We start from the raw sequence: 15,521 nt of genomic DNA, 5'->3' as shown, positions 1-15,521 counted from the left end.
TGTATAAAGTCAACTTCTTCACCTAATAGCTACAATTGAACACATTTTTATTACAGGAACAAGTGTCATGGAATTGACCCAGTCTTTCCATATTAACAAAGACAAAAATGTCTATGCACATTTAATCTCATTACAAAGGAGGGGGACAAAAGTCTTTTTTTTTTTTTTTTTAATATTATTCCCCATGGAAACAACATCCTCTTTTAGGACTTGAAACATTTTCATTTTAGTAGGTTTAAAAACTATATTAGAATCCAAATGAATAAGATTTAAACTTAGATTTTATAATATATTTAGCTTAAGCACTTCAATCTTAGAATAAACAAGTCCAACCCTTCTTTGAAATAAGATGAAAATTAACTTTGAATGCTTTCATTTAAAGATAATACAATTAGCAGATTCTCAAAGAATCACATAGAGGTCTCCATCCAAACTCATTACAAAAGAAATATTTTTAGGAATTTATAAATCATTGAAAGGGATAGGAGTTAGAACACATTTTCCCTCATAAACTTAATGACAGCTAAATCAACATTTTCCCTAAAACAGTAAAATTACCCTATTATTTCTTGTACCTTATTCTTCCTTCTTTAAATCCACAAAAAAATAAAAAACAAAAAAAAGGAGGACATGCTGCACTGTCTTCTTAGCAGTTTTATCTCATCTCTTAGGAACCAAGGCAGTATTAGGTGCTGAAAATTGTAAGGGTAGATTGATGCTTAAAATGAAGGAGGTCGCTGCCCTCTTGTTAAACTCTGCCTGACTCACGTCGGCAGCATCAGACGATAACAGCACGTTCACCAGATTTTCCAAGTGATGAAAATGTCAGGACACCCAAAGTTATGGTTCCCCCAACAACCATAACTTGGCCACTTTGCACAGAATTATTAAGGAAGAAAAGTTAGAAACTTACATTAGTATAAACCCGCGGTTACACTGAGTTCGCGTTTACACAGGCAGAGCACAATTCAGTAATGAGGCCACTAGCTTTGTAACGCAGATGAAAATTACCCTTTATCAATGATGATAATCATAAGAATAAAAAGTATTTTTATTTGAATTAAATTATCTGGATAATTGGCTCAATATTCTGCTTTGTACATGTAGAAATAAAAGAAAAAATAACTGCTAAAATGATCTTAATTTCAGAAGACAATGATATTTTAGGTTAGATTGGTGTTTTTCTATGTATTATAAATGTATACTGAACCAGAATAGACCGCTTGAAGAGGGAAATTGATTTCAACTTATATTTACTCTCACAAATAAATTCATAAAGAGATGCCTAGTGAATCTTAATTTTACTTTTTATCAAGCAAATTGCCATTTAAAAGCTGATTCTAAATGTACCTATACGTGATATCAAGTCAAGATGGGAAGAGACACTTCAATGCTATCTTTATGTAGATGTAAGTTAAGAAGGAAATAGGGAATGATGGTGTGGGGAGAATAGGAAATCACCTATTCCTTCTAAAGGTATTAAAATTCAATTAAAAAGAAAACATATCAAGCCAAACAAATAAATCAGCAAATAAATACAGGCCAAAGGGAAGGACATTTAAGGAGCCCCCTCTGCAGTGTGAGAGACGCTGGCCTCCCAGCGGGAAGGTGAGGCTTGGCCGCTGTCAAGGTGGGCGATGGCAGCCTCTGGCCAGACAAGGTCACTCCCTTTTAACAGAAAAACATGGCGTCCACCAGTGGACTCATTGCCCATTTTCTCTCAGATTTGTGAGACACCACCTTGGACTAAAGGGACCCCTAACTTTTGAATTTACAAAGGGTAGAAGGCTAGAAAAAGAGATTCTCGCAATATGAAGACTCATGCCATTTGTTTTGAATGTTAAGAAGTGCATGTTGTTCTTCACCACACAAGCTGTATATAAGGGATATAGGAGTTATTTAAATAAAAAAAAATCTTTGCTAGTACTAGCAGAAAAAAAAATCCTTTCATTCAGCATTATGAAGCTAGTCAAAACATCCCCTCAGCATGATTATATTACATGTGCACTTCCCTTCTAGAAGCAGCTGTCATGGGTATGTTTATTTCAACTCATATTTCAATTTAATTTGTGGGGATTTAACTTCATTTTTTTCCCTTAAATCATAGATCTGAACGTCTCATTAAGAATCCTTAGAGGAATCACTAAAAATTTAAAACTAAGTTTATGGCCTTGGTCCTAATCCTTTAATAAAGTTTTATTTCTTTTGTGAAGAAACAAAATTAGCTTTCTGGGACTTATTCTGTGTTTCTACTGAGCATCTCGTGGCAAAAACTCAAATTCAGTAATGTTAAATAGTCAGGTTCTATTTATTTTAGAAATTGCTATATTTAAGGCACTTAGAAATCACAGATCATAGAAAGCTATTTTTTAAAATTATTTCCCTAGGTGACTCTACAGACAACTGTAATGACAGCAATTAATATGCATATCACACTCCCTGTGGTGTGGGGAGGGGCCCTCCACTAGATTGTGCGCTCTTTGAGGGCAAGGGCTATACTGTATTCATCTTTTGTTCCTTATCACAGAGCCTCAGCATATAGTAAGCACAATACATTGCTGACTAAATTAATTTCTTCAACTACAGTGATAATCATATAGGGATGCCAAAATAAGTAAATAATGAATCAAAAATAGTTGAGATTAGTATAAGGACCACGGTAATTTAGGTTGAACAATAAGGATCTGCTAACAACTGGCCAATTTTGACCTACAAAAGCATCAGCTTCATATAGTTTATTCTGTTGTTTGGTTACACTTATGTGCTGCCTCTCTCCAAGAACCTCATACTGGCTAAGATGTTTTCCCATCTTAGGATGGACAGGAGAATTTTCCTTAGTTTTGCCCATTCTCTAAAGAGAATAACACCACAGTTAGTATTCCTAGTGTGCAGAGAAATTCAATAATAACTCTTGGTGGATTTAACTTATTTTTTCATTTAACAAGTGTTCAGGTGCCCACGATGTGCCGGGCACCACGCTGGGGGTTGAAGATAGAGAAGTCCTGAAGACAAAGCCCCTGCCTTGGGGTAGATCTGATAATAGAATGTGGTATCCAGACAAGCTCCCAGGCCAGAGGACTGCAATGATAACAGTGATATGTTAGGGGATGTGCTATGGAAATACATTAAAGAGGAGCTGATTCAGACCAGCAAGAGAGTGAGGAGGGAAGCCTTCCTGGAGAAAGAAACTCCTAGTCCAAGGATGATCTAGTCAGGCAATAGGAAAAGGCAGCACTGGGTGCAGTGGAGGGAGCGAGTGCAGCTTGTTGGAGGCAATGAGCGCAACACGCAGCAGCCTCAGTGAGGAAGGGGTGGCAGGCAAGGCTGGAGTGTAAACAGGGTTCAGAATATAGCCACCGAGTGGTGGGTCTAGAAAAAGAACCACCCTGATAGAAAAGATATTGAAAAATATGATTGAGTAGTTTTCATAAAATAACATTCATGTTTTTTGAAATTCAATTACGTTGCTTGGATGCATGAAGATTTAGAAGTCATTTAATCCCATCGAATTAACTCATTTTATAGAAAACAAAAGTGACTCCAGAGAAGTTAAGTGATTTGCCTTAGGTCACAAAGCTAGTTCTCTAGCACAGGATGAAACAGAACCCACCTCTCCTAACTCTCCCATGTAGCACTCTTGTCTGACATCAACTATTTGCCCATTTCATTACTTTGAATTCTAGATTGAATTCTTTCAAGTCTCAATCCTGTTTACCGAATATGTTTTTGTGGACTGAACCAATGACTTACAATCACTTTCCAGAAATAGCAAGCTTTTACGAGTGCCCAGTAATTTTTCCAGTTTCATATATGTTCAGTATTTCTAAATTCCTCTATTGCATTTCGTGTCTAGATAGAACTGTGACAAAGGCAATAGGTTAAGGCTCAAACGCCTCCAAGTTCAACTTCAAAAGGCTTATTTTAAGCATGCCGTTAAGATGGCAAACATTAAACATGCTGACTGTTACAGTTCGATGATTAATGCCACAGATAATAACCAAACATGTTTTATTGCATAACTGATAACATGCTCACACAATGAAGACACTAAGATACTTTGAACTATTCAACATGCCCAAAACTAAATGCCAGCATTTGTTTTTATAGTTTTTGTAATCTCACCTGCTAAGACCCTTATCTTCATAAAACCACTGAGTTCCTGAATAAATATTGTGCCACAGATTTAAATCTTCTGGGGGATTTGATGCAAGTGGTTGCTGGATTTTACGTCTCAGAAGCTCATATCTAAAGCAAAGACAAGCAGGAACATCAGGATTATCCCAACTAATGTTATTACCAAAATTCAGGTTGTTTTGTGGTATTTGTGTGTGATAGATATATGCATGCAAACCTAAAGAATAACATCTTTGAAGTTTTTTTTTCAGATAAATATTTTTTTTTCTGGCTCAAGTTTCATATATTCAACTATTTCAAAACAATCAGCTATAGTCACATTTTATTATTATCCATAAGAACGATAACATTTTAGTTTTCTTTTATGTCAGATTTGCCAAATCTTTATTGCTAGTGTCACACAATGTAGAAATACAAAAAGCTTATCAAGTTAATAATTTCCTAAGACTACTCTCATCAATACTTTATAAACAATGATAATATTATCAACTCTGTATTCTTGGCCAAATATCAAGTTCAGGTTGTTACAAAGCCATTTCAGAATCACGACTCTTTCCTTTCATCTTATCTGTACCCCTGACCACATTATTTACAAGTTTCCCGATAACAATACATGCCAAAGAATTATTGTGTTAGCTTTAGAATTTTGAGTCATATTTGTGCCAATGTATCAGAACATGCATTAGGTTTGCCTAACATATAATAAGACTGTACTTTGAAACTCAAGAGAAGGATTATGTAGAGAATCTTAGAGAACGGTGATTATTGTTTTTAGTCCTCGCGATATTATGATGATATTTCTATTAATACTTCGATGACCTTTTACGGTTCTGTGTAAGTCAAGATATACAGTTAATACTGTATGAAAGTTATGAATTGGGTGATATCCTATAAAGAATTATGTTCTTATGTGAGTAAAAGCCTCCTCCTTCCCTACTTCTTGGAGAGATAAGACTATAGCAAAATCTGAAATCAGAGTCACTTTCTCTTACCTCACATTGGGTCCATTTGGCTTGGATGGCGGCTGCCAAGAAATCCCAACATACGATTCACTTAGTGGAATCGCTGACAATGGGCCAACACCCTGCGGTAGGGTTGGGTGGGTGGTAACATAGGTAGGTAAACTCTCTGTGCACCCTCCTAGGTGTCCATCCCCCCCTGAGCAAGCAACAATGGTGACAGAATAATTAGTGAAAGGAATAAGATGTGTAATTATTTGACTTAACACTGAGGAAGTCACATTGGTTATTGTGATGTGAGGGTCAGGCATGCGGATCTCATAGCTAAGCATGTCTCCGTTCTGGATGAGTGGGGGTTTCCAAGTGACCTGCAATAAAAGATAAACTTAGAATCAGTGTTGACAACACAGAAACAGAGCAACTGAAGTTCACAAGGCCTAGAATTTCGCTCTGTCTTGTTTTCAGTTCATTTTCTGAATGCCTACTTTCTACTTAGCCCTTTGTATTAGACAGTAATGAAGGGTTTGGGATCAATTAGCAGTACACCAGGAACTCAGTGAAATGCTGTTTCCTGGGTTTGGCTTTTAGTCATGATACTTTCTGGGACTGTCAGACTAATACACACCTTGGTGATTCATCTCCACTGTGGGTGTTCCGAAGGACACAGAGCAAACACATGGAGAAAATTCACACATCCACATGCATCAATAGGGCAGCGACAGGATTTGATAGTTTTCTTGTTTATAACTCAATTAAATGGAACATCAGAACTCCACGCTTTGCATTGTTAGTGTACATACTAAGTCACGTTTTTTTTGGAGGGTGGGGGAAGGGAAATCATAATTTATATTTCCTGAGGATGCACAATTGAGTTTCAGAATCTTACCCGTACATAATTTGGCAAGTAAAGCAATAAGAACACATCCTATTCTAAGGGAGAAGATATGTATAGAAAGCGTTTTAAAAGGCAAGCAAAGGATGATCCTGTTTAGCTAATGCATGGAGTTGAGCACCAGAAGAAAGAAGAACATTTTGTAGTGGAGTACCATAATGTCTGAAGTTTGTTTTCATGTCTGGCTAAATTTTGCAAGAACATAGGGTTAACACACTCATGTTCTTGTTGGGGGAAAAGGATCCTAGAAATATGTGCTTATTCATATGCTATCATGTTTCATCTCTTTTACTGTTACCTTCCAGTGTTCCTTTTATAAATATCAGGATATATATTTAATCTCTCAAATAGTCTGTAATTCTCCTTGATGACAAGACTAAATTTTATATTCATTTATTGTCACGCACACAGAGGTGGAGTTCAGTAAGTAATTGTAGTCATTGCTTGTTAGATTACATTTTTTTCTTAGCATACAGTTATTTTGAAACTTAAAAAGCCAGATTTTCACAAGGTGATATACTGATATCTACACTTATAAATGTATACAAAATCAAAGTCTAAAAGGAATAATAGAAAAATTAAAATAGAGAGAGATTGACCATCATTTTTCACCTTAAATCAAAGAGAAAATGTTTCTTCTAGAAGGAATATGACTTGAGTTTTTTAAGAGTACTCTTACTAATAATTGGTGACAAACTGGAGTCCCAACATGGGTTAGTTGGGCAGTTGCCTGATGATTATTGTGGTAATTTATAATTAACAATGGGCCAATATCTACCCAAATTTTACTACACGGGCTGAAATCATTGTTAATCTTAAAAACTTCTTGGAGAGTTCCAAGAAGAGATGCCAGGATGAAGAGAAGTTTGAGATGTGTTCCTTATGAGTATAGAGGATTTGTCTGGATACAGAAAATATTAAAAAAAAAAAAAGAAAAACCTAAAGCAAGCAAAGTTTGCAGAGCAGACATACGGTTCTATTTGTTGTGGAGGTGCAAATACTCTCTGTGGACTTGGAAAATTAGTCAAGGTCAAACTCAGAGGACTTCCTGGTATTTATAACATAAATAAAAAAAGGAAGAGCTATCACACCTAAATTCAACACTATTCATTTGAGGAATACAACTTTCTTGCCTCCCAAACCAGAATACTTTGAGATTTCAGGTCAGAACTTGGCAACACTTGAAAGAATTAAAATTTAGGAGACAGACTGAGTTAGTAGCTGAGCTAACAGTGAATTGATCTGGAACTCAGCATCGAGGCTGAGAAAAAGCATTCATGAGATAAAACTTGAATAAGATATCTGCCAGCAGAGATTAAGAGATTGATGTAATGATTCTGGAGACAGTCACTTGAAGATCTAAAAAAACCCCATTTTCTCCATTATAAATGTTTACATCCAGAAATTAGCTATTTTTCTCATTTTTAAAAAAGTTACAAACTTAGAAAAAATTGCCTTTTTGACAGTAGTGAGTTAGAAGAAATGAATCTACTTCTACAAAAAAATTTTAGGAGGACTAAATAACACAATCTTTTGTAATGTGGAGGACGTTGTCATTGTAGTCAGTAGGCTAATGGAAATGGTATCTAATTTGATCACCTTGCTGAAAATATCCTGGAGTCATTCTTAGGCGTATAAGGAGCCACAGACTTTTACCAACTCTTTCATTTCAGTGATGAATGGCTCTAAAAAAATCAAGGCACTTTCAAAATTCCCCGTTTTAAGCAGAAACTTAGACATACAGTTTAGTTGATTAGCTTCAGGCCTGAAAATAGTTAACACACATAATAAACGTGTGACTGACTGACTTCTTTAACTCCATCAAACTATTTTTAAGAACTCTATGAGTAAGAGTATTTACGAAGATTGATATTATGGGTTGAGAGTGGGCTACGATATGATAAATATCCCTAATATTATTGATCTGAGCTATATACCATTAAAGCTGTGTGACTTTGAGCAAAATGCTTAACATCTCTGGGCCTTGGAATCCTCATGTCTGATTTGAAAATATAATCCTTGCCCTCATGCCTAGACATACGATTGCATAATTCTAAGACTACTTAATCAACAGAAGATACAAATGTACAATTAAGAAAGAGTGTGTGGATATATTTGACTCTACAGTATCTCAATTCCTCTTAACAACTGACTCTCTGGCAAAACTCATACAGAATAAGCTGTACAATAAATATTTGTTGAAATAAAATTAAAGTTCTCTTTCAAAATGCCCTCCTTTCATTTAAAATTTATTGAAATTAATTTTTAATTTCAAATATCATATCTGCATTTTATAATCAGAGAAAGGGTACAAAGATATATAAAGGAAAAATTAATTATGGCCCTCATTAATTAATTAATTAATTAAACTCCTTAAGGTAAAAAGGCAATAGCTTGGAGTGTATTTTCCCACACTTTTTATATGCTCATACAAGCAAGGCAAACATACCCACACGTGTATGAGGTCTCTCTCTCTCTGTTCTTTAAAATTTTTTTACAGAAATAAAGGTTATTCTATATCCACTATGCTGCAATTTGCTTTTCAGACTTAACAATAGATTATGGACAAACTATAATTTTTTGCCATTGCATAGTATTCCTTTCAAGGCTAAAGCCAAATTATTTATTACCTTATTGACATTATTTAACTTCTAAAAACAATACTTGAAAATGTATGCAATATATTCTCCTTTATTTTCTTCTAAGATTTTTATTTTTTTAACATTAAAATTTTTAATTTATTGGAATTTAGTTATAACACAATATAAATGAGGGATCTATTTTTTTTTTCCTTACACATGGACAGCCAGTTAGGCCAGTATAATTTTTTTACTATTCTTCTTTCAAAATATTATGCGGGTACAAATATTTTTGGTTACATCAATTGATTTTGTTATGCTTGAGTCAAGGTTATAAGTGTGCCCATCACCCAGCTAATGTTCATTGTACCTGTTAGGTAGGTTTTCACCCATGCCTCCTTCCCTCTCCCCACTGCTTGATTTCCACTAGGTTTTACTTCCCTCTGTGCACATGTGTGCTTATCTGTTAGTTCCAATTTAATAGCAAGTACATGCGGTATTTGATTTTCCATTCTTGAGATACTTCAGTTAGGAAAATGGTCTCCAGTTCCATCCAAATTGTTGCAAAAGGCCTTAAATCATCTTTCTTCATGGCTGAATAGTATTCCATAGTATACATATACCACATTTTATTAATCTACTCATGAATTGATGGGCACTTGGGTTGATTCCACATCTTTGCAATTGTGAATTGTCCTGCAATAAATATTTGAGTGCAGGTGTCTTTTTGATAAAATGACTTCTTTTCCTTTGTGTAAATACTCAGTAGTGGGATTGCTGGATCAATGGTAAGTTGACTTTTAGTTCTCTGAGGAATCTCCATACTATTTTTCATAGAGATTGTACTAATTTGTAGTCCCACCAACAGTGTATAAGCATTCCTTTCTCTCTGCATTCATGCCAGCATCTATTGTTTTCAGACATTTTTAATAAAAGCCATTCTAACTGGGGTATGGTGATATCTCCTTGTGGTTTTAATTTGCATTTCCCTGGTGATTAGTGACACCGAGCATTTTTACATATGTTTATTGGCCATTAGTCTATCTTCTGTAGAAAAGCTTCTGTTCATGTCTTTTGCCCAATTTTTAATGGGGTTATTTGTGTTTCTCTTACTGATTTGCTTGAGTTCTTTGTAGATTCTGGTTATTACCCCTTTATTGGAGGTATAGCTTGAGAATATTTTCTCCCATTCTGTAGGTTGCCTATTTGTTCTGTTGAATATTTCCTTAGCCATGCAGAAGCTTTTTAATGTAATCAAGTCACATTTATTTTTTGTTATTGCTGTGATTGCCCTTGGGGTCTTCTTAATAATTTCTTTGCCGATAATTTCTAGGCCGATATCTAGAAGAGTTTTCCAATACTTTCTTCTAATATTCTTGTGGTTTCATACCTTATTTTTAAGTGTTTTATACACTTTGAAATAATTTTTTTGAGTGGTGAGTGATATAGATCCTGTATCACTCTTCTACACGTGACTATCCAGTTCTCCTAGCACCCTTTATTGAATAGGGCTTCTTCTCCCCAGTGTATATCATTGTCTGCTTTCTCAAAGATAATCTGGGTTCTCTGTACTGTTCCATTGGTCTATGTTTCTATTTTTGTGACAATACCATGCTGTTCTGGTTGCCTTGTAGTACAGTTTGAATTCTGGTAATATGAGGCCTCCAGATTTGTTCTTTTTGCTTAAGATTGCTTTTGCTATTCAGGCTCTTTTGTGGTTTCAAATGAAGCATAGACTTATTTTTTCTAGATCTGTGAACTATGACATTGGTATTTTCATGGGGATTGCACTGAATCTGTAAATCACTTTGGGTAGCATGAACATTTTAGCAATGTTAATTCTGCTGATCCAAGAGCGTAATATGTTTCTCCACTTGCTTGTGTCATCGGCAATTTCTTTCTCTTCAGTGTTTCATAGTTCTCTTTGTAGAGATCTTTCACCTCCTTGGTTAAGTATATTCCTCAGTATTTTATTTTATTTGTGGCTATTGCGAATGGCATTGACTCTTTGACTTGATGCTCAATTTGACTGTTACTGGTGCACAGGAATGCTACTGATTTGTGTACATTGATTTTGTAACCTGAGACTTTGCTAAATTTATTTATCAATTCCAGGACTCTCTAGGTGGAGTTTTTGGGGTGTTCTAAATATAAGATCATATTGTCAGCAAAAAGTGATAGCTTGAACTCCTCTTTCCCAATTTTGATACCCTTTATTTCTTTCTCTTGTCTGATTGCTCTGGCTAGGACTTCCAGCACTATGTTGAATAGAAGTGGTGACAGTGGGAACCTTTGTCTTGTTCCAGTTCTTAGGGGGAATGTTTTCAACTTTTCCCCATTCAGTATGATGTTTGCTGTGGGTTTGATATATACGGCTTTTATAATTTTGTGATATGTTCCTTCTATGCCTTAGTTTGTTGACAGTTTTTATCATGAAAGAGTGCTGAATTTTGTCAAATGCTTTTTCTGCATCTATTGACATGATCGTATGGTCTTTGTTTTTACTTCTGCTTATGTGGTGAAACACATTTATTGATTTCTGTATGTTGAACTATCCTTGCTTCCCTAGGATTAAGTCCACTTGGCCATGGTGGATTATTTATTTGATGTGCTGTTCAATTCAGTTAGCTAGAATTTTATTGAGGATTTTTGCATCGATATTCATAAGGAATATTGGTCTGTAGCTTTCTTTTTTTGGTGAGTCCTTTCCTAGATTTGGTATCAAGGTGATACTGGCTTCATAGAATGAGTTGGGAAAGATTCCCTCCTTCTCAATGTTATGGAATAATTTCTGCAGTATGAGTATCAGCTCTTCATTGTAGGTCTAGTAAAATTTGGCTGTGAAATCACCTGGTCTGGGGCTTTTTTGCGTTGGAAGCTTTTTTATTAATGCTTCAATCTTCTTGCTCAATATTGGTCTATTCAGGAGTTCTATTTCTTCCTGACTGAGTCTTGAGAGGTTGCGTGTTTCTAGGAATTTGTTCATTTCCTCTATGTTTCCAAGTCTATGTGCACAGTGATTTTCACAGTATTCACAAATGACATTTTGTATTTCTATGGTATCAGTTGTAGTATCTCTTTTCATTTCTGATTGAGCTTATCTGGGTCCTTTCTCTTCTATTCCTTGTTAATCTAGTGTGTTTTATTCTTCACCTTGTCATTATTTTATTTTTTGTTTATGGTTTAATTTAAGCAGACTTTTGGTGTACATGCCCAGGCTGATGGATTCTACCGTTTAAGAAGAATTGAGAACTGCAGGCTCGCTCTCTTATTCTGCTTTAACTGTGAGAAAATGGGCAGGAGCTCAAGGTTGAGAGGCTCATGATATCACCAGAAAAGGAGGGGTGTTTTTTTCCCTGCATTACAGTTATGCAACTTAGTTACTTCTACATATTATTTCTTATTAGTTTAATTCAAAAGCTTCAGTGTACTAGTCTATACCTTGACTTTATCTTATTTATATACCTTTTTCTTAATCGGATTTTACTTTGAATTTTTGTTAGAAATAGCCACTGAATTTTACAAGTTCTTTTTCTGCATCTATTGATAAAAATATGGGCTTTCTTTTTTAATTGGTTGAGACAAGATGTATGTTGAGAGATTTCCTGATGTTGAACCATCCTTAACTTTTTGAAATCATTTGTCTTAATTTATCATTCTTTTAATATGCTTCTTAATTCAATTTGCTAATCTTTTACTTAAAAATTTTAGATCTATATTCATATATGAAATTAGTCTATAGTTTTATTGAATTATCTTTTTTAGGTCTTGGTAGAGCATTTTTTAACAACTTTATAAAATGAAATGAATTTTCTTAGGTGATTATATATCAAATACACCTGGCTTTCACACATTTTCAGATGACACTTCTTCGACATTATATATTTATTTTCTTATAATGAAATAAGATTTTAAGAATATGATTTTAATCTATACAGTTGTGCTCTCCAATTCACCTCTTTTTTCTGTTTGTTTTTTTGTTTGTTTGTTTGTTGAGATAGGGTCTCATTCTGTTGCCCAGGGTGGAGTGCAGTGGTGCAACCACAGCTCACTGCAACCTCCAATTCCTGGGCTCAAGTGATCTTCCTGCCTCAGCCTCATGAGTAGCTGAAACTACGAGCACACACCACCATGCCTGGGTAATTTTTTAACTTTTTCATAGAGATGGGGTCTTGCTATGTTGCCCAGGCTGGTCTCAAACTGCTGGCCTAAAGCAATCCTCCTGCTTCAGCCTCCCAAAGTGCCAGGAGTACAGGCATGAGCCACCAACTATTCCTGGCCTCCAGTTTCTCTCTCTCAATGCTCGTATCTATGCTCAGTTGCCTCTTTATATAGTTACAAACATGTCACTTTGGATTTATTTTCTGTAATAGTGGTGTGAGTGTAGTTTCTCTTGCTTTCCCTATTAGACTGTAATTCTTACAGGTGGCGCTGTATAGAGAAAACACATGGCACAAAATGAGAAGAACTAGGATGAAATACCAGCTCCACTCTTTTTGTCATCTCCCACCCTATCGTCTGGTATTCTCTATTCCTCTGAACTTGATTTGTTTTCTTCCTCCAAGTCCTCGTCACTTCTGAGCACATTATACTTTTGTTTGCATTCTGTCTCCAATGTAAGCTCCCTGAGGCTAGGGACTGTATTCTGATGTTTATTATATCCTCAGTGCCTGAAAGAGGCATTCATAAAGACATGTATTTATTTACTGATGTTCTACAAATTTCAATATAACTAAAATTATCAGTGTCATTGTTGCTAATATTATTGATAATTTTCTTTATCCAACCTAATACTTGGAATAACTCAGTGGTAAATGTTAAATTAATTTTTTAACCAATACATTAATGATCCTCCTGTTATTTCTCATGAATATTTAATCTATTTGCAATTTTGACTTTTAAATCTTATATTTTACAAAGAGAAGTCATTGTTTAGCTGTCATCTACCTCTGTTTACTGCCAGGACATGTACTTTGGTAAAATCTTAAGATCTTTCTTGGCTGGGCGCGGTGGCTCACGCCTATAATCCTAGCACTCTGGGAGGCTGAGGCGGGTGGATCGCTCAAGGTCAGGAGTTCGAGACCAGCCTGAGCAAGAGCGAGACCCCGTCTCTAACTAAAAAATAGAAAGAAATGATCTGGACAACTAAAAATATATATAGAGAGAAAAAATTAGCCAGGCATGGTGGCACATGCCTGTAGTCCCAGCTACTCGGGAGGCTGAGGCAGAAGGATTGCTTGAGCCCAGGAGTCTGAGGTTGCTGTGAGCTGGGCTGACGCCATGGCACTCACTCTAGCCCGGGCAACAAAGCGAGACTCTGTCTCAAAAAAAAAAAAAAAAAAAATCTTTCTGAACATAATGGCAGCCAATAATACTGAAGCACAAATCCGTTATTTTAATACTATTTAAACAATGTATAGCATCAAATACTAGATTCGGTTCAACATTCCTGCTGATTCTCTTTATTGATAAATTTATTTCCTAGTTATAAAATGGGCATTAATATAAAGTGTGAGTTTCTAAAAAGTTATTACTAGGGTACAATGTTCATATATTTCAGGCACCTTCTTAGAGATTTTAGATTCCTGCCCTGGGGTTACCAATGCCTGTGGGCCTCTGGTGAGTGCCTGTAAGATTCAACTCTCTAGCCAAGCTAGTCTAAACTTCTCTAGCAAGCTGACAAGCCATGTATATTGTTTCATTCATGGATGATGTTACAAAATCAAAAGAAGGAAAAAAAAGAACAAAGAAAACTTTCTCTGGATATGTTTGATCGCATCGTTTATATATGCTGAATCCAGTAGAATTATACATTGAGTTATTATTTTTCTGAAAATATTTGTTCTTTTGCAGATCTGCTGCAATCAGCAATGCCTAGTTATAAAATTTTTGTTAGAAAGAATGCAGAACAACATCCGTTCTGTAGCCTTGCCTTTGTGAAGGGATGGAGTTTGTTATGTTGCATTATATTGATTGGTTTTATACTGCTACCAAAGTTTTGCAAAACTCCCCCAGAATTGAAAAGAAAAGTCATTTTTGGAATGATTAATAATTCTAGGTTTGTCTGAGCTTTTTGTTTTGCTTTGTTTTTATTTTCAATGAAGAGCAATTCTTAAGATTGCTCAATTCATATAATAAACATTGTATATTGTGCACTTAAAATTAATTTCCTTTTGGTGTTTCATCAATAGAATTCCATACACTTTTGATATTTTTATCACAAAGGTGTGTTGTTTGGACCAGTCTCATATTAAAACTACCTAATAAAGACTTTTAAAAATAGCTTTTCGTTGGTAGGCTAAATTAAATCTCTTCAACAATTTACACTGTTTAGCATCACCTAGTGTTTGCTTTGGTTGGGGAGAGAGAACACACAACATAGATCCAAGTAATAATTTCAACAGATGAACTTTGCTGTTATGCAAATGTCCTTTGTTTTGTGCTCTGGTGAGCAAGCTACTGTACCAATGCTTTTGGCAGTAGTACAAGACTGAATCCATGGAAGCATGTGTGTATTTACACAAAAGAGGCTTCTAAGCTACAAAACTCCCTCCTGTTTGGTTACACTAATTTCCCTTGAATGAAGTTTGTATGCCAGCCAAAACAATGGTAGTTATCCTGTCCTCTAGAGTTCATTCCCAATAGAATGAGGTGAATAATAGAACACTTTCTAGATAGCCCATGAATATGCTATTTTTATTTCTTTCCCCATCATTTTGATTCTTTGATTATTAAAAAATATCAGAATATTGGTAATGGGAAATTTTGTTAATATGCTAATCCACTCTTCTGTATTTTCCCATCTCTTCTCATTTTCTGATCTATTTAAATCTGACGTGGTGGTTAAGCTAAGCATCCCATTGTGGCATTCAAAGTATTTCAGGTGTGAGAGGCAAATGGAAGCATCTCAACAATATAATTAAGGGGATACAGGGAGAAATGAAAAACTGACATCGA

At 35.3% G+C, this 15,521-nt stretch overlaps 1 protein-coding gene across 1 annotated transcript in view; it reads right to left on the bottom strand.

Annotated features, from left to right (window-relative positions):
• The window catches only part of USH2A (Usher syndrome 2A (autosomal recessive, mild)), a 301,921-nt gene that overhangs the window by 274,281 nt on the left and 12,119 nt on the right, over nt 1–15,521 (bottom strand). Inside the window, exons 4-5 of the mRNA XM_012638316.1 lie at nt 5,127–5,461; nt 4,123–4,245 (exon numbers count right to left, since the gene is read on the bottom strand). Coding sequence (XP_012493770.1) covers nt 4,123–4,245; nt 5,127–5,461 — 458 coding nt within the window. The remainder of the gene's footprint in view (nt 1–4,122; nt 4,246–5,126; nt 5,462–15,521) is intronic.

This window comes from Propithecus coquereli, unplaced genomic scaffold (assembly GCF_000956105.1).
Source record: "Propithecus coquereli isolate 6110/MARCELLA unplaced genomic scaffold, Pcoq_1.0 Scaffold129, whole genome shotgun sequence".
NCBI classification, from domain to species: Eukaryota; Metazoa; Chordata; class Mammalia; order Primates; family Indriidae; genus Propithecus; species Propithecus coquereli.
Note: the sequence above shows the minus strand (reverse complement) of the source record. Positions and strands in the feature narration are given on the sequence as shown.